The sequence below is a fragment of the Platalea leucorodia genome, assembly GCF_965183815.1.
Source record: "Platalea leucorodia genome assembly, chromosome: Z".
Lineage (NCBI taxonomy): Eukaryota > Metazoa > Chordata > Aves > Pelecaniformes > Threskiornithidae > Platalea > Platalea leucorodia.
The window spans coordinates 14,810,527-14,828,623 of NC_138858.1; the positions used below are offsets into that span (position 1 = coordinate 14,810,527).

An 18,097-nucleotide genomic window follows, 5' to 3' on the forward strand; every position below is an offset into this window, starting at 1 on the left:
CTGACTGTAGTGTGTTTGCTAAGAATAACAGGATCCCTGAGGAATTTGAAGAACTTCACCAACATTGCTGAATAAAATCTTGTAGCAGATTCCTTATGATAGGTGCTATTTATTCAAATGTTTCAGATGAGGAAACTGGGGTGTGCAGGAATGAAATAAATTGCACAAAGTCACAGGTCAAGGATTGCTCTACACCCGTGGTGTATTGTTTTAATTTTGGTCATTAAAACATGTATAATTTAAAAGACATGGCTCACTAAGGAGATTGCTATTATACAAATAAGAACCTCTATACCAGTATCGCCTTGCTGCTTATGAAATTCTGTGCTAACATGGTCACCAGATGTCTTAACGTGAACAGTAGGCTCTTTTTTTGACGAGAGGAAAAATGCATTTTATTTCAATTGTAGTAATCTCCATCTCTGTTTTAGATAGCAGTGCCAAATATTGAACATCTATTGTTTGCGTTGGCTTTTTAAGTTTTGATGAGTCCAAAGTTAAAATTAAGAGTGTAGTGCTGCTGATGGACTTAATTCCACTGCTTACGAAACTTGCAAAAGAAACAGTAATACTTTTTCTACCGCATATATTATTTTAATATACTTCCATAGAAGTGCGTGTAACTAAAATTGCCTTCTGCTGCATGAATTACAAAGGCTTAATAGTATTACTGACTTTTAAAATATATAGAGGGGAGGCCTTTTTTTTGCAAAAAATGTTAAACTTTGCACATGTATGGTTTCTGTATTCTAAAATACTTCATAAATAATTTTATTTTAAGACAGAAGGTAAATTTGGAGAGCAGTAAAGCTATTTTAATAACTGAAAAACATGTAAAAGTGTTACAGTTATTAAATGGCAGGATACTGCTTCTGGAATTTTTAGTGTAACGTTGGTTTCCATGGCTTCTCTTGGTGAGTCAAGTGAAAGAACTTCCCGGTTTTTTTCCTAAAGTTTGCCAAAAAGTGATAATGGTAAAGTGTCTGTATAGTTTAGATTAAAGATGTTTTAGAATGAGTTTAACGTAAATAATTAAGTGAACTGGCTAGCAAGCTGAAAAATGTTGTGCATTAATGAAGGTTAGGTTCAGTCTGGTCCTGCATAATATGTTGTGTTCTTGGATTCTTTCATGTATTCTTTCATGTCATGGAATATGTGTGGTACAAAAATTCTTATCAAGCTGGATGTGAAATACGTGAATGTGTAAGTGAGGCCTGTTTGCATCTGAACTAAGCATTTGGCACTTAAACTCCGAAGAGTTGAAAGTTCACAATTATTTGTCCTTTCTGATTTCAGAATTAAGCTATTCTTTGGTTACCTGCCAGGCTGAGCAGAGGTTTCAGAGCAAAGATGTTGGTTGCATGTTTGTTTTGTTTCTCCTCGTTGTCAGCTGATCTATGATTGTGTGTGCTATTTTACTGTTTCAGAGTAAACAGAAGTATTCCTTTATGTCAAAATGAAATACTCTATTCAGCTCTAAAGAATAATCTTTATAAAGGATATGTCTGTCTGAAAATGTTAGTGATTTTTTTTCATTCTTAACATGGTAGGTAGTAGTAATTTTGTGCACCTTATTGCTGTAGTAAAACTGTCTTTTCTGAACATGTGTGCTTTTTGGTGGTACATGGCAGTTGTGCATACTGTTTTAGCAAATATGAAGTATTTATATTTAATACACATTTGAAACTGAGATGATAAAGATGAAATAGGTAGGTGGTTATGTGAGCAGAATGTAACATATCTGAAATATCACCAGACCGCTCAGCTTAAGTAAATCGGTCTCCCAGAAACTGCAAAGGAAACTTGAACGGCCGCAGGCAATTTTAGATTTAAATCAGTTTTATCAGTGCTTACAACTTGCTTTAGAAGAAGCTCAAGAGAATTTCTCTGGTATACATTGTGAGAACAATTCCCAGGTCATAAATATTTATATAAACTATGACTTCATAAATCAAGGACTTGTTATAAATTTCGAAGTTATCTGAATGAGATTTTGGAATCTAGGTGAAAAATAGTAACCTCGTGAAATCTTACTAAAACTGTCTCCCAGGAGACTGATCAGGCAGGCGTTTTGCTGTATTTTAGAAGTATGTTTATATCTAAAAAAAGATATTTACAAACTGTGCTGAGACTCTAATTGCAATATCTTTTCTAAATTGTTAAGCCATTAGAGTCTTTTCAGAAGGTGAAATGCCAGTAAGTGGCATGAAAAGGAAGAGGAGATTTAATTCATGTTACTTGTTGTGTCTGGGAACAGTCTCTGAATTACTGTTTGACCCATCATCTAATAAAATATGTTGTATCTGACCTATAATAACATTACAAATTTATTATTTTTAGGCAGTCGTGTTGGAATGAAGATTTAATCTAAGGTCTTTTCCCTTGCTGGTTAAACCTGACAAAACGCTGTAGTTCAGCTCATAAGAAAAAATTTCATGAGGCTGTGAATTAGATGATGTTGAGAGAAGCTAGCCACGGTACCGTTTCCATATTGAATAAACAAATTTACTTCCTGTAGCCATTCGCAAGGAAGTTCATCTACTTAAGCACCTCCTTAGTTCTTGAATGCACCCTGGAGTAATGCATTTTAGCTGACTAAAGAAAAGAATAACCTCTCCTTAGTCTTCCCGTACTTAAAATTCAAGACATAAGTTCTGTGCTGTTTTGAGTGTTACGCAAATTAAAGGATAACTGGGAGAGATAGCATTTTGTAGGGCCCTTCCAATATTTCTATTAATTTTGAACACTTTCTGTCTTTGTCATGGAGTTACGAGTTATCTATGTTTTTCCATGAGTAACAGATATTGTGGGTGTTTCATGGGACTATCAGCCAAGATGATTCATACCAGTGTTTGCATGTATCCTCCCGCTTCCCATAATATTTTCCTTTATCTTTTTTTGGCCAAAATTTTAGATAATACACACACATAGGCCCTGATTCATCCAACCTAATCAAGGCACCTATGTTAGGAATTTAGTTGCCTTGCACTCCCTGAATAATTCATGAAGATGAGAGGTCTCCAGATGATTCAGTTTTTTGATACACTGATTCTTCTTCTAGAGTTATCTGTCTTTTTTTGAAGGCTGTATAGGATGTCTGAAGTAAGTGTTTTCCATATTTAGATGCATCACATTCAGAAACTCAAATTATATGAATCTGGGCCAAACTGAGTTTTAATAACATGCAAGTTTGCATCAGAATACATCTGTCAACTCTAACACCTAAAAGAGAGGAAATTAAAAGTTGTTGAAATGTCCTTTCAAATCTGGATGCTTCCTTCTGCATGCAAGTTTCTGGATAATGCACTCCTATAAACCCAAAAATGTTTCTATTTTTCTGTTGCTGTAAAACACCATCTTACCCATCTCTCACATTGTGGTTTTTCATAGTCCATCTTTCTCTTGAGTGTACACTTCTGCAACCTTAGTGTATATCTTAGACATTTATTTTCAATTTAAGTTATGGAGGAAAATAACAAAAAATTGTGACTCAGAAAACCTGACCATTTTACAAGTAATATGGTTTTAATCAGTGCATGAGGAGTAACTTGTGGAATAAAACATGAATATCAGTGTGTGTGTGTTTGCAAAACGAGTTTAAAAAAGAACAGAAAAAATAAATCTAAACTCTTATTACTGTCCTCAGCATTCATTGCTCTCATGGAAAATTCAGCTGGGTGCCTAAAAACTTAAAACGTTTTTCTAGTCTGAAAAGAGAATGAAGCATGTTTTCTTCCAGATAGATCTGTGAAATACTCCCCTCTACACCCTTTTATCTTTCTTCCAATAGTGTTTCAGAGTCAACACCGAAGGATGGAACAAGATTCTGTTCTCTGTTCATAATCACTAGTATAGTCTCTTGATTTCATTCACTTACATGGATGTAGTTTCTATCAAAGTTAGATGTGAGGTAGAAAGGAAGAACTGCACGTGTGGCTGTGAACTTCTCTGTAATACAGGGAGGTTGTGCAAGTGTCCCCCTGTGCAGTTTGGTGGACTTCTGTAACTTCTTTCCCCTGAAAAGAGAAGCATTTGGGTTGTATTTTAGGTGATGTTTGAGAGAGAATACTTGGACCTGTAAAGGGAACACATTTGATATGGAAATTACCATGCAACAAGAAGGATGAGTTGCTTTTTTTGTTGTAACTTTTAAAATAAAAGTAGTTTAAAGCCTTCTGCTATTGGTATTAGCATATTGTTGTGCCTAGATACTGCAGCAGTTGGACTGGATTTCTGTGATGCTGTTCTAACAGTTTATCTGCACTATTCAGTGGTTTTCTGTGGTATTTTATCTGTCTAAACTGAAGAACTTGTGGTGTGGTACCTCTCTGCTTTTTTACCGTGTCAGAAATCCCATACTTTCTGTTGTGATTGTTGATGAGTTGTCTGCCCATTTGTTTTATTCTTAAAATCTCTTAAGAGCATTTTCTTTCAATATGTTACATAATTTACAGCATGATCATTTTTATTAGGAGACATTACATTTCTCTTTTTAACTACTCCTGTCACTCTTGATTACTTTTTTATAAGCACGCTTATTACTTTGAACTCTTTGTTGGAGAACAATGTAAGATTCAGAAAATTGTTACTGTCTGGTCACAAGAAACATTATTTTGGCACTGTCAGTCTGTATGCTAGAGTCTAAAATAAAAGCCTTTCAAAGACTGTCAAACTTTCCTGGTACCCCCACCTTGCCCCCCAGCAGTGTAGCACTTGCTTTTCCATGCAGTACAGTCATTTTGGAAGGGAAAGGAGGAGGCTTTAAAAAAACGTAAAAGAAAACATGAACATGATCTATTTAAACAAAATGCTTGAAAACAGAAAGTTCTTTTTTCTTAATTGCCAGAAGGCTTGGGATTTGGATAATTAAAACATGGTTTTCTACAGGGAGTTCTTTGTTTGAGAGTTTGAATTACTACAATTTCTTAAGTAGATGAAGGTAATTCCATCACCATTTGATGCTAGGGTTTTTTGCCCCCCTCTCGCTTCCACCAGCTATTTCTGCTGTCCGTTAGGATACCCAGTTATTCCATCTGTCTTCTAGTGAGGCAGCAGTCATCTGTGTCAGACCACCTGTGTTAAATTTGTTCTGCAAAACCAACAGTTTCACCAGAAATCTCTGTGAAGTGTAGCTCTTGCCGCCTCCTCTTCACTCCTGCCCATGAACAAACAGCATTTTCCATGTGGACTGTACCAAACCAGAGATGGAAAAGAGCAGGATGTGAGTGTTTACACTTCCAGCAGAAGGGGTTTTTTGAGTATAGTACTTAAAACAAGTAGTAGCCAAGCTAACTTTAACCTTTTCTCCTGCTCAAGACAGGGAGAGTGCTCACCTGTAGGTTAACCAGTCGTAGTTTTGCATAATTTTTCTCCATGCTGTACCATAGCTCTTCTCCCACAAATGAGAAGTCTCTTCAAGTCTCCACCAAGGCAGCGTTTCAGGAGAGCTCTAACAACATGGGAGCTTTCCAGAAAAGGAAAGTCATATTTTCTTCCAGGGCAACATATGATCTTGAAATCCTCAAGGAAGGCAAGGTCCCTCTATACTGGAATCTAAGGACAATTGCAAACACAGAGAAAAAAATTGTATTGTTTCCTCTGTTAAATTGTAGTCTTGTGGGTACCCGGAAAAGTTCCCATTTCAGGGCCTGGTGTGTGAAAGATTACCTATAGCTTGCAAGTCTCTTTCACACAGGATAGTTTCCATTTAGTGAAATACAGACCTCTACAAACAGAGCAGTAGAGGTACTTTTAGGTGTAAAGGCATCATTCTGCCCTTCTCTGGTTGGGCCATGAAAAGGTCAGTCATTTGAGGACTTATATTCTAACTTGTAGGGGTGTTTTTAGCAGGGGGAGAGGTCAGATTCTAGTGGATTAATTTATTTTTCCCTAAGTGCTGTTTGCAGTTCCTGTGTATATGAGATGAGCAGAATATGTCATTGTGGAATTTACATTTTGTTTTTCATAGTCTTTGCTTTTATCCATTTAGGCCTGTGAACATAATAAAATGGTTATTTTAAAGTCATTCTAAAATGACTTTTGGATGGTCAATCTATTAGAAAGGCTAACAGATGGTAAGGGCTGAGGTATTTTTTAATTATAAATTCTTCTCTCTGATACTGTTTAGTGGATTTTTTATTACTTCTGTAGGACCTAATTTTCTCCCCAAGCCAAATGTTTCTGATCTGATCTGAATTCTCTCAGTGCCAGGAGGCACACAAGGCGCGAACATCGTTCTTCCACTTCCATCGGTCTGCGGCTGCGTGCTCTGGAGTCCCAAGGGCCACAGCACAGTCTTCTGTTGGTTTTTTCCTCAAGACATGACCGATCCAGTTCCATCTCCTCCTCCTCACTTCATTACTGGTTTTCTCCATCTCCGAGTTGATGCTCGTCGTTTCTGCAACTTTTTTTTTCCGGGAGGAGGTAGTTGGCCTCCTGCCCAACCCCCATGACTTGGAGGGCCAGTGGTTTTTCTGTCAGGGTGGCCTTCCCTTAGGCTGTGTTGGTTCGCGGCACCTTCTTCAATTTTATCCGGTGCACCCTCCGGAGAGGGATCCCCTATCCACCACCCAGGGGACGTGCCTTCTAGCCGTGCAGCCCCAGCCGAAGGAAGCCAAATGTTTAGTTTATCATAAAGATACCAACCCATTCTTTTCCCATCTCCTGTATCCCTCTGTCTTCTGCCAAGTCCCAATGATTATTATTGCCCATATTCACAATCCTGAGGATATTGAAGGATGTAGAAATCTGCTTTGCCTTGGTCTTTAATAGTCAGACTAGTTATCCTCAGGGTATTCAGCCCCCTGACCTGGGAGATGGAGATGGGAAGCAGAATAAAGCCCCAATAATCCAAGAGGTAACAGTTAGCAATCTGCTACTCCACCTGATTGCCCACAAGTCTATGGGGCCAGATGGGATCCACCTGAGGATACTGAGGGAGCTGACAGAGGAGCTCACCAGGCCACTTTCCATCAGGAGGGTAGGAAGGCCCTGCAGAGGGACCTGGACAGGCTGGATCGATGGGCTGGGGCCAACTGTGTGAGGTTCAACAAGGCTCAGTGCCGGGTCCTGCACTTGGGTCACAACAACCCCATGCAACGCTACAGGCGTGGGGAGGAGTGGCTGGAGAGCTGCCTGGCAGAAAAGGACCTGGGGGTGTTGGTTGACAGCCGCCTGAACATGAGCCAGCAGTGTGCTCAGATGGCCAAGAGGGCCAATGGCATCCTGGCTTCTATCAGGAATAGTGTGGCCAGCAGGACCAGGGAGGTGAGAGTGCCCCTGTGCTTGGCACTGGTGAGGCCGCACCTCGAATCCTGTGTTCAGTTTTGGGCCCCTCCCTACAAGAAGGACATGGAGGTGCTGGAGCGTGCCCAGAGAAGGGCAGTGAAGCTGGTGAAGGGTCTGGAGCACAAGTGTTATGAGGAGCGGCTGAGGGAGCTGGGGTTGTTTAGCCTGGAGAAGAGGAGGCTGAGGGGAGACCTTCTTGCTGTCTACAACTACCTGAAAGGAGGGTGTAGTGAGGTGGGGGTTGGTCTCTTCTCCCAGGTAGCAAGTGACAGGACGAGAGGAAACGGCCTCAAGTTGTGCCAGAGGAGGTTTAGATTAGATACTAGGAGAAATTTCTTCACGGAGAGAGTGGTTAGGCATTGGAGCAGACTGCCCAGGGAAGTGGTGTGATCACAGTCCCTGGAAGTGTTCAGAACACCTGTGGATGTGGTGCTTGAGGACATGGTTTAGAGGTGGACCAGGCAGTTAGGTTAACGGTTGGGCTCGATGATCTCAGAGGTCTTTTCCAATCTTAATGATTCTGTGATTCTATGAAACCTTGATCTTAACTAATTTTTCTTTTTGTTTCTATTCTCTCACTTGTCTGATTTTACCCGCATTATTGGTTTATTTGATTTTTTGTTTTTGTCTTTGATTTTTCTCAAGAGATCTTGGAGTCTCTGACCTAGTTTCAACCTGTGGTTTCTAGTGGCAGATTTTCTGAGTATTGCTTGAGGATAAGGAAGCTCCCAAAAGGAACAAAAAAAAAAAAAAAATCCACAGTATTTAGGGACAATGGCACAGTCCATAGAAGAGTGTTGTCAGCCACAGGAGCTTAGCAGTCAGCTAGGGCTGAATTCTCTGAAAACATGTAACTGCAAACTGCAGATGTGGTGCCTGACTTGCAGTGTCCCCTTGCAGCAATTATTTAAAAGGTAAGCCTTTTCATTTTTGAGAAAAATTGTGAACTCCTAGAATATACTATTTCACAAGTTTAATATATATTAGTCTTATGTAAGCCAGGAAATTGAGAATTTTTGTAAAAATATTAGGAGATATGTCAACACCAAAACTGTTTTCTTTGTTTCTGCTGAAAGAGAAAGAAATTTAACATATTGTATCTTCCTGATATGGTTTAAAAAGAAAAAAAAAAAAAAGAAAACCAACAAAAAACCTGTAAAGATTTCATCTCTTGTATTTTTAATTACAATACAAATTTTCCAGAACAGCGTTATTGAAATTTTAAAATCAATTTGTGTAAACTTAACAGCTGAAATCCAAGCCACAACTGGAAGACCTGGAAGTGCAGGTACACTTTGGGCAAACCCTACCTTTTTGATTTTTCAGACTTGCAGTAATATTCCTGTATACATGGGATCCTCACGTTCAAATCAGCATAAAATGTATTAACTATATTTTCCTTTGAGAGTGTGAAAAAAGAATTTTGTGGCATTCTTTAGTCTTTGGAATGTAATAACTGGAAAAGTGGTAGTTGCATCTGATTTTTATGTGTGCATATAGGCATTTGTTGTAGCGGGTTAGAGATATTTATAGCATTCTCAGTCATTTAGGAAGTTCATAGTTACTAAAATAGAATAAACCACTTTGGTTTTTTTGTACATGTTTGGCTGATTTGAATATGTTATGCCAAGATCCATTCCTGGACGTTGTTATCTTAATTTTTTGTTTTGAATAGTCTAAACAGTTACTTTAACTGTCAGGCATCCCTTGGACACTGCAGCGCGTAGCACCACTAGCACTCGCCAAACGTCCAACTTTCAGGCTCAGGCTGTTTGATTTATCAGGTGGCAGAATGTATTCCTATCTGTTGTTCTCTTTTAAAGACAAGTAGCCAGAACAGTGTTCACCATGAGTGCACTGTAAAGCAAAAATGTTTTTATGTGAGTGGTTCACTCTTCTCATTAAAAGAGGGATTTGATTATTGTCACCTGGAGGAGATAACAATTAAAATCAAATACGTTTGTTCTAGCACTTTTTGTTTATTAGTAAGCTAATTTTTTTGTTTGAATTGCTGAAAGAACTCTTAAAGTCGTTAAGTTACCCTCTCAAAATTAAATTCAGTGCTGATACAATACAGACATACAATACCTACCTTTGTTGTGTGGTATATGAAACGAGCAACCTTACAATATTCCCGTAAGTGGACCGGAATACAAAACAAGCAACCTTGCAGTGATTAAGATGAGAATGACCAAAATGCTGTTTCTCCTTCCAGCAATGGATGGTTTCTGTGAAAGCCTTTAAGTTTCTGTGAAAGCCTTTAATTCACGAAAGTTGTACATCTGTTGTGGGTGATGGTAGTATGAATCTTGGAAGCTGTTGGTTTCCTTTTCACACTTCCGTTTTTATGCAGTGTACTTACATGACAAGTATAGGCAGTGGCCGTTGAGGAGTATTTTTGCATCCTAAGAACAGCAAGTACCAATTTATAGTGCAGGGAATGATGAGGCGCAGAAAACTTAATTTGTATTACAGTTATACCTTTGTCTGGGTGCTTTATAGTGTCAATTGAACAATAAACTCATTTTCATAATCACAGCTTCAGTTGGGAATTTCGAGTTACACCTGCTTCTGAACTTATATGCCACTGAGTCTGTGGAAGTGTCTCTTAATACCATGTGGGCTATACCATTCACAATGTCATGTGTAGCTATTTGTAAACCTTTACTGTTACCTTTTCAGACTTAGCATGGACCACAGTCCCATAAATATTTTTTTGCTCAGGTGCATATATGATTTCCATGCTAATACTCGAGTTCCCCGTCAAACATCTGTGACTATCAAAGATGTGCATATGCTGTGAATGTGAAAACAGAGGGCATGAGTCTTCTGCCAGCTTATCTCTGTAGATGTATGTGTGAAAAGGGACAGAAATTACACAGTTGCTTTGGGAATCAGAGCTGCAGTTAGTGGCAAGAAGTAAAGTTAGAAGAAGGGTAGGTTTGGCTAAACCAAAGATAATGAAAGTTTCAGTTTTATTGGAGAAATAAAACTGATAGAACTGCAAGATAAAATGAGTATAAAGGAAATCAGCCTGATGCTATAGAGACTTTCTGTTAGCAAGCATGAAAAAAAGGGAAGGAATTGGCAGAGATGGATAAGGAAAGAGATATATAATATAAAGTGCGCTTAAAAATTATTTTAAAATCAGACTTCGGCAACAGAAAATTATAACAAAGATGTTGGGCATCAGAATGATAGATTGTGTCTGTTTTAGGAAACTTTAAGTGGTACCAGACAAATGAGCATTTTGAGAATAATGATTCAAATGACCTTTGTAGAACCTTGCAGTCACTTGAGTACTTTCAGTACATTTCTTTCTGTGTAAATTAACTATTTTTGTATTTGTGTTACAGATGTTAGTGTGATGTGTTAGATGTTTTAAACTGTAATTACCTTCAATCTGTATGTTGCTATTAAATGAAATTCCCTGAATTACATTGACTACGTTATGGCTGCCATCGAAGTGGCAGTTGTGAAGACCCATGAGAGTTCGGGATAATGGCACAAGTGGAAGTGGGAAGCCAGTCCGCATAGATAACTTAGCTCCTGTAATGAATTTCTACATTTTTTCATTAATTTTCTTAACTTCATAGAGTCCTTTTATTTGAAAAGACATTGTGTAATAATGATAGATTGACTAAATCACAATTCAAGATTGTTAGATATTGGTGATTAAGAACCAAAGAGAATTTTGATGTTTTCTAAAGAGAACAAGCAGGAAATCTTTTCCTGTTTTTGTTCTTTATTAAGGTAGTCTCATATTTTTTTAACAATTATCCCTCATTTTTAGGGGTATATCCATGAAAATAAAAATCTGGAATCAGTCTCTTGTTTCTGATTTCCACCTGCTTTCTCCTCCTCAGGTTACAGCTGGTGTAAAGGAAACCCTTCTTATTTGTGTGTATATATATATTGCAGTATCAGGATTTTGTTTGTTTTTTTGTTTTTTGTTTTGTTTCATTTTTTTTTTTGTTATAGCACTATTTTCACAGAGGTGGATTTTCTTTTTTTTTTCCAGAACCCTGTCAAGAAAATTCCAGATTCTCATGAAATTACACTCCAACATGGGACAAAAACAGTAAGTAATAAGACATTTTCAATACTTCTTGTTTTTCTATAACTGAGCCAGTCTATGAAATAAGTTAAGCAAATACTTATTGTCAGCTAAAGTTCAAGAAGCTAATTCTTAATTTGTTACTTTAGTCTAGCTCTTTTCTTATTGCAGTTGAAGGTCTGTTTTAGGAGTGCCTCTTTGCTTTCTTGTAATAACCCAAACGTGCCTCCATTTGACTCATTTGTAGTCTCATTTTCTTCTTTCTTTTTGTCAAATATGCTCTCTGCAACTGTTAGAGTTCCTCTTCTAGGCTAGACCTTCCTTATCTAGACATAGGTCTAACCTAGACCTTTCTTTGACTGGTCATGGATTTCAATGAGAACATTATTGCTGACTTTTCTAAGATATATTTGTAGCTGAATAGAAGTCTCCTTCATTCTCCTTGAATCTTTAAGTGCCTTTTATACACCATTCTCAATTTCTTGAAACCTTGTTCTTCCTTATCTTTTACTGCGTCTTTTCTGGGTTTCACCTCCAATGTTGCTCCTTCACTTTCTTTTAAAGAACTACTGTCTGACTTTTAACTATCATTTCTTTGTTCTCAATATTTTTATCTCTGGGTAATCTCATTTTCCAGCACAAATCCAACTGCTTTTATGTGCTGATTGATTGAAGATCTATTTTTATAGAATGGAATTTATTTTCTGGCCATGAATAGCCCTGAATCTATTCCCAAATCCTTTCCCCATATTCTTTTTTCATCATAAAAAAAGATGCTGCTGCTGTTTATCCTCTTCGGTTTGGGCCATGACTTAGGCTTCAATGAGCAAATAATGCTAGAGTTTCTTTTATTGTTTTTATATCCCTGTGAAAGCACTGTCAGCTAGTTAATAGAATCCTTACTCATGGCATTCCTAAGAATTTCTTTGGAGAGGGGGGGAAAAAAGAAAGTAAAGAAAAATAAAATAAAAAATTATTGGAGAAAAATGCTTTTTCATGAGTTTTTTTAAAAAAAAAAAACAAACAAAAACAAAACTATGGAAATGTGTAATTTTCCTTTATTGGATTTTTAAGAAAATTCGTGCGTTCATTTTCTGTTTATGTAATTAATATACTAATACATGTCATAATTTAACATTCAACAATATTAAAAACTATTTTAAATAATAAACTTATTAACATATATCTCAAATTAAACTCATATTATTTATGTTTAATATTTTAAGATTTGAGTTTTTAATAATTAATTTCTTAATATTTATTGGACATTTTAAAGGAATTTTCTGCAGGTTTAAACTTAACAGTAAAGATGATAATTTTTTTTTATAAGCTTTCAGAAATAGTTATTTTCAGAAGTGTCTATTCATTAATCAGGCATCAAACTTTGTGGTCTGTCTTGGAGTGTGGAGAGGTGATAAGGCTTACCCATTTGCTTTATCATAGGCCTAGACATACAGGCATAGAGGGAGGAGAGGAAAGAAGTAACAAGTGTGTTATAAATGAAAATAGAAAAATACTCCCTTGTAAGACCTGTAAAAGATGCAATGTATTACACTAAACAAAAGTAGAGTGGATTTTTATGCACGCAGTGCATGTAACTTCCTTGCATACTAATTTCTATGCATGCTAGTTTTTGCATACTAGTGTACTAGTGCAAACCAGTTTCCTATTTTACATGTGACAGTAATTGCTTCTGCAGCATGTTTCTTGAATACATTCCCTACCAAACTTTATTATGTGAAATTTTTTGAATTATTTTTTTGTATATTAACCAGTAAATATTTTGATGGCTTCTTAAAGCATGAAGTCATGTTATTTCTAACCAAAAGGTTTTGTAAAGTGGAAGTTACAGTTTTGGAAGACTTCTGAGGTATTTCCACTGAATGAGAATGCAGCTGTCATCACCTAGAGCAGAGGTGAATTATAATGTGGGTATATATAGTGCAGTTGAATTAGACTGGATGCAGTGAATGAAACATATCACTGAAAAGAACAGCTCTTCAGTAGGACTATCTTTTTGTTTTAGAATAATGAAACTACTTACCCATGTCATTACACAAATGTAAGGATGGGAGCAACTTCATATCTTGATAACAGTGTTTCACCCCAATGTTTTAAAATACAGTCTTCTCATGTTCATACAGAGTACTGTATTTCAGCTAAACTTATGTATCCCATCTGTACCTCTTCAATCTAATGAACGTGGGTTTGATGATGACTCTATTCCTGTGCAGCTGAAAAGTCTCAGGAAAGATTTCCCAAGCTGGAGAGTCTTTCCAGAAACCTGATTAATTTCCCGGTTGCCTTGCTTGTACAATGTAATAGGAGTTACTGTTCCCAATGAAACTTCAGGGATCTATATATTTTTTTCTCCTGACACTTTTGATATATAGGTGCCTATGAGAGAGAATACATAATCAGAGGTATTCTGAACAGTGTGTTTTCTAATGTCTCGTATCACAGCTGCTCCTTCCTATAGTAGTTATTGTAGAATAGAACACTTGAGTCTATTAATCGAATGCATGATGAATCTGGAGATGACCAGTTTTTCTGCATGTTAGAAATCATGAATGAAATGAATGGGGTTCAAAATTTGCATTTAAATGGTAAAAGGGGCATTTTTCTTTTTTGGAAACACGTAAGAGGTTGCATCTGTTTCATTTGAAAATCAAATATGTCACATTGACATAATAACTAAGTGGAGTTTAATTCGTTCTTGGGGATAGCACAAAAGCAGTACATTTAAACATTTGATTCGGGGAAGTAAAAAGAAAAACGTTGAATCTGTTAGTAACTCTGTAAATTACATTTTTTGGGGGGCACTAGGTTAGGATATCTGATGATCCTTTGCATTGTTTAGAAGAATGAGATTTTAGACCTTTTAGAAAAGATAAGATAAGATTTCTGCAAGTGAGCAGATAAAAAAAATAAAATAAATAAATAAAAAAATAAAATAAAGCAGGACAATTAGATTAAGGAGGAGTCAGTTGCTTGGTGAACAGCAGCATCATTTCTGCAACATCTTGGTTTTCTTGAAAGTACTTTTTTCAAGCTGTTGACTATATGATGGCACTGTATGTTTGAAATACAGTGAGGTACCAGCATGAGGAGCAGCGTGAGCCTTAAGGAGAAGATGACTAGAAATAAGTCTTTGATAAAATAAGGAATACCTAAGTGAACCTTTTCTACATGAAACTGCAAAAAGAAAACTCAAAAGAAGCCCGTACTCTTTCATATAAGAAAACCTTAATTTTACCAAAACAAATTGTCCATCCTAAAGAATAAATTCCATTCATAACTGGTGTTTTGATTGAAACATTTATTTTCTGTAGGTTATTTTTTCAACTGGGCATGGAAAAGGGAATATCTCATGCTAAATTCAATTTTTTAAACAGTGTTTTGTGTGGGAACTATTCAACAGTTTACATAAGTTGTAAAAGTCTCCATAACACAGTGTATATACTAAAGCTTTAAAAAAAAGCACAGTAGTAGGCTGATATATCTTTGAGACAAGGTTTTTTTGGTGGTACTTCTATGTATCTGCATTAAATCATAGTGACTGTCAGTACTTTTCATGTACACATATACAGAAGATACATACAGACAAGCATCCTTATATGCAAATTATTGCAATTTTTATACATCAATATCTGGAATTTTTAATACAGGTTTAGGCATCTGAAAATGTTTGGCCTGATCTCTCCCACCCCCCGCCCCAAAGATACTCAGCGTTGCTAGCCTATAGCTATGATGCTATTTTCAGGTGTTATCTTTCACTCAGAAATTAAGGCTTTTGCTTCTTTTATTGTGTATACAGGGTTTGTTTGTTTGTTTTTTCCCTCCACCATTTTCTATAAGTCTGAATGTTCTTGGTGGAGTATAAGATTATTCTTGTTCCTGCAGAATTTTCTGTCTCATCTCTTTGAATCCCTTTCCAGGCATTTTCTAGAACCTTTTTTTTTTTTAATTATTATCACTTTATTGTCTTGTGTTGAAGACTGTCTTCCTTGTTGTGAAAGGGTTTCTGAATCTGATGATTACGTATCTTATATATATGGGATGACCCAGGTTTTGGTCCAATGGTTAAAAGTCATTCTGTGGTTAGAGTCTAGGTTTTACCCGTGGTCTGCCTAACTTGAAATGCCTAGTAGAGGTTAAATTCTGTTCCAGGTCTTAAAACCTAAGCATGAATTCCTTATGAGTTTTATCCTCTCATGAAAACTTTTTCAGTCATTTTAACATTTCAGGTTGGGTGTAATTTTGAGTCATTCTAAAAATACTCTTGTTTTACAGTTTTTTAATATCACTTTTCAACATTATCTTATGTAGACTACTTAATTTTGGAGAGTTAATCTCTTTACTTGACTTACAAATTAATTTAGCACATTGTCTAGCTTATCTTGTACTAATACTTGAAATCATGGTAGTAGGTAGTATTTTCACAAATGAGAAAAGAGAAGACATCATTTTGAAGGTAAATGAAAGGATGTTTAATCAATGAGATGCTTTCTATTACTCTCACTTCTCCATATGGTGATTTGAACACTACTACAGTAAAGTTCTTCAAACAGAGAATTAAAATAGGATTTTCTCTAAAAACCCCATTTTACTCAAACTTTGATTTGAGGACAACAAATGAGAGTAATGATCATTAAGCATTCTTTCCCGTAAGTTCTGAGTAGCTTTAAGCAGCTAGTTTTATATCTAAAACAAATGGGTTTTGGTAAGTTTTGGTGGTTTTTTTTTTTTTTTTTGAACTTATTTTAGTTAAAATAGTATCTTTTTGTTATTTTAAATTTGTGATTTTTGTGATTTAATCAAGTTTATTTTTTCTTTTCTTTTTTTCGGAAGAGAAATTTAAACAAACAATGTATATATGCACATGAACTGTCCTGAATAAACTAGCGCAAAATCTTAAACTGATAGATGTTAAATGCCATTTCAGTATCTTCCTAGAAATATTAGTCCTTTTGAGAAAAGTCTAGAGTACAGTTTTCTTCATAGAAATGAAACATATCCAAATTCTGCAATAAAATGACTAGAAAGCAAACACTAAACTAACTTTGCTCAGCTGTCTTCAGTGGTTTATTCAGATTATGTCATTTCCATTTCCATTCTTCCTACCCCTTCCAAAGTACTCAGACATTATACAAAGTAGTGAAAAGTCAAAACCAAAATATAGCTGATGTATTTTAGGAAGAAACTAGCACATTGAATTATTTTTTTTTACTTTGATAGTATTTTATATTTTGGTGACACCTGAAAAACTGTAGGAAAAAAAATAAAAAGCTTGAGTGATCTTAATTGTTTAATTTTTTTTTTTTTATAGGTTTCTGCTTTGGGGTTGGATCCTTCAGGTGCCCGTTTGATAACTGGTGGATATGACTATGATGTTAAATTTTGGGATTTTGCTGGAATGGATGCCTCTCTCCAAGCTTTTCGGTCACTCCAGCCTTGTGAATGGTAGGCATGAAGACTGCCTTTTTCACCTAAGACTGTGCCTATGTTAAGCTCCTAATAGAATGCAGAAAAGCCTTGTAAGATAGCTTGTTTAAAAGGCTTTTGTATCCCATTGTACTTTTTGTGGTAAATGGAACTAAGAACTTGTCTGCTTATGTCTTTTCATGCTTTTTCCAGTGACTTACATATTTTCCCCTTTTAGAAAGCTACAGGTGAATTTGCAGATGAAATTGTTAATAGCATATCAGCAAATAGATTATGAACCTCTCAAAGAGACAAGTTGACTTTCATAGTTGTAATCAAAATTAATAGAATACACTTTCTATGTGTACTCTGTTTATATAAAATTAGTGAAGAAGAGAAGAAAGTTAAAACAGTTGACCCCTTTGTGGAGAGCCTCTGTAGTTGCTGCCAGTATTTCTGAGTGGGGGCATATCTAATTTTCACTAAATCCTCTGTTTCTGGAAGCACTGGTCCTTTGCATTGCACTGATAATGGAATAGCTACCTAGTGTGCATTAAAAAAAGCTATATATTAAAAAAGCATTAAAAAGGCTATATATTTCTTTACATTTATCTATATATTTATATATATGTAAATTAAAAAGAAAAAAATACAGGAAGCATTTTTTAGAGAGTGATTTCCATACAATCCATGCTGTTCACTGGTAATTCAGCAAGAGAATTATTCCAGAGAAATGGAATGTGGAGCTCCTTCAAAAGGCGTGCATGTCTCATGCACAGTGAACTTTCAGATAAACACATTCATAGATTAATAACACAGTTGTTCTAGCAAGGTACTTTCTAATGTCTGACTGATGGGGTGCACTTTATAAGATACTTTGATACACTTAAAAAAGGGATTGAAATTTATTATGTGCAGTAAGTAGTCCTTAGAATGTCTATTTTTAATCATTATTGTCTTAAAAAGCTACAGCTGAATTTTGGTCAGTTTGGAAGGTTAGAATGTGTACGACTAATTATAGATGTACCAAGACTCTAGATAATGAAAGACAAGAAAAAGTAGGGGCTGTTAGCCTGAAAAGGAGCAAAATAGAAAAGGATTCTACTGATATTCTAAACTGTGAAAAAACAGGAAAATAAAAAGTTGCTTTGACTCGTTATGCAATTCTAATATCTTTGACAGAGTTATGTTGTTATAATAAACCAATGAATGGCACATTTACTTTGAAAACATAAGAAACATGCTGCTTTGAAATAAATAAATGAATAAATAAAATTCTCCAAACATGAAGTCACATTCAGACTTTTCTGGCATGAGTTTCATTTACAT

The 18,097-nt window shown here is 35.9% G+C and overlaps 1 protein-coding gene across 1 annotated transcript in view; it reads left to right on the plus strand.

Moving 5' to 3' along the window:
• The window catches only part of WDR70 (WD repeat domain 70), a 139,439-nt gene that overhangs the window by 27,116 nt on the left and 94,226 nt on the right, over positions 1-18,097 (plus strand). Inside the window, exons 6-7 of the mRNA XM_082336772.1 lie at positions 11,309-11,368; positions 16,674-16,807. Coding sequence (XP_082192898.1) covers positions 11,309-11,368; positions 16,674-16,807 — 194 coding nt within the window. The remainder of the gene's footprint in view (positions 1-11,308; positions 11,369-16,673; positions 16,808-18,097) is intronic.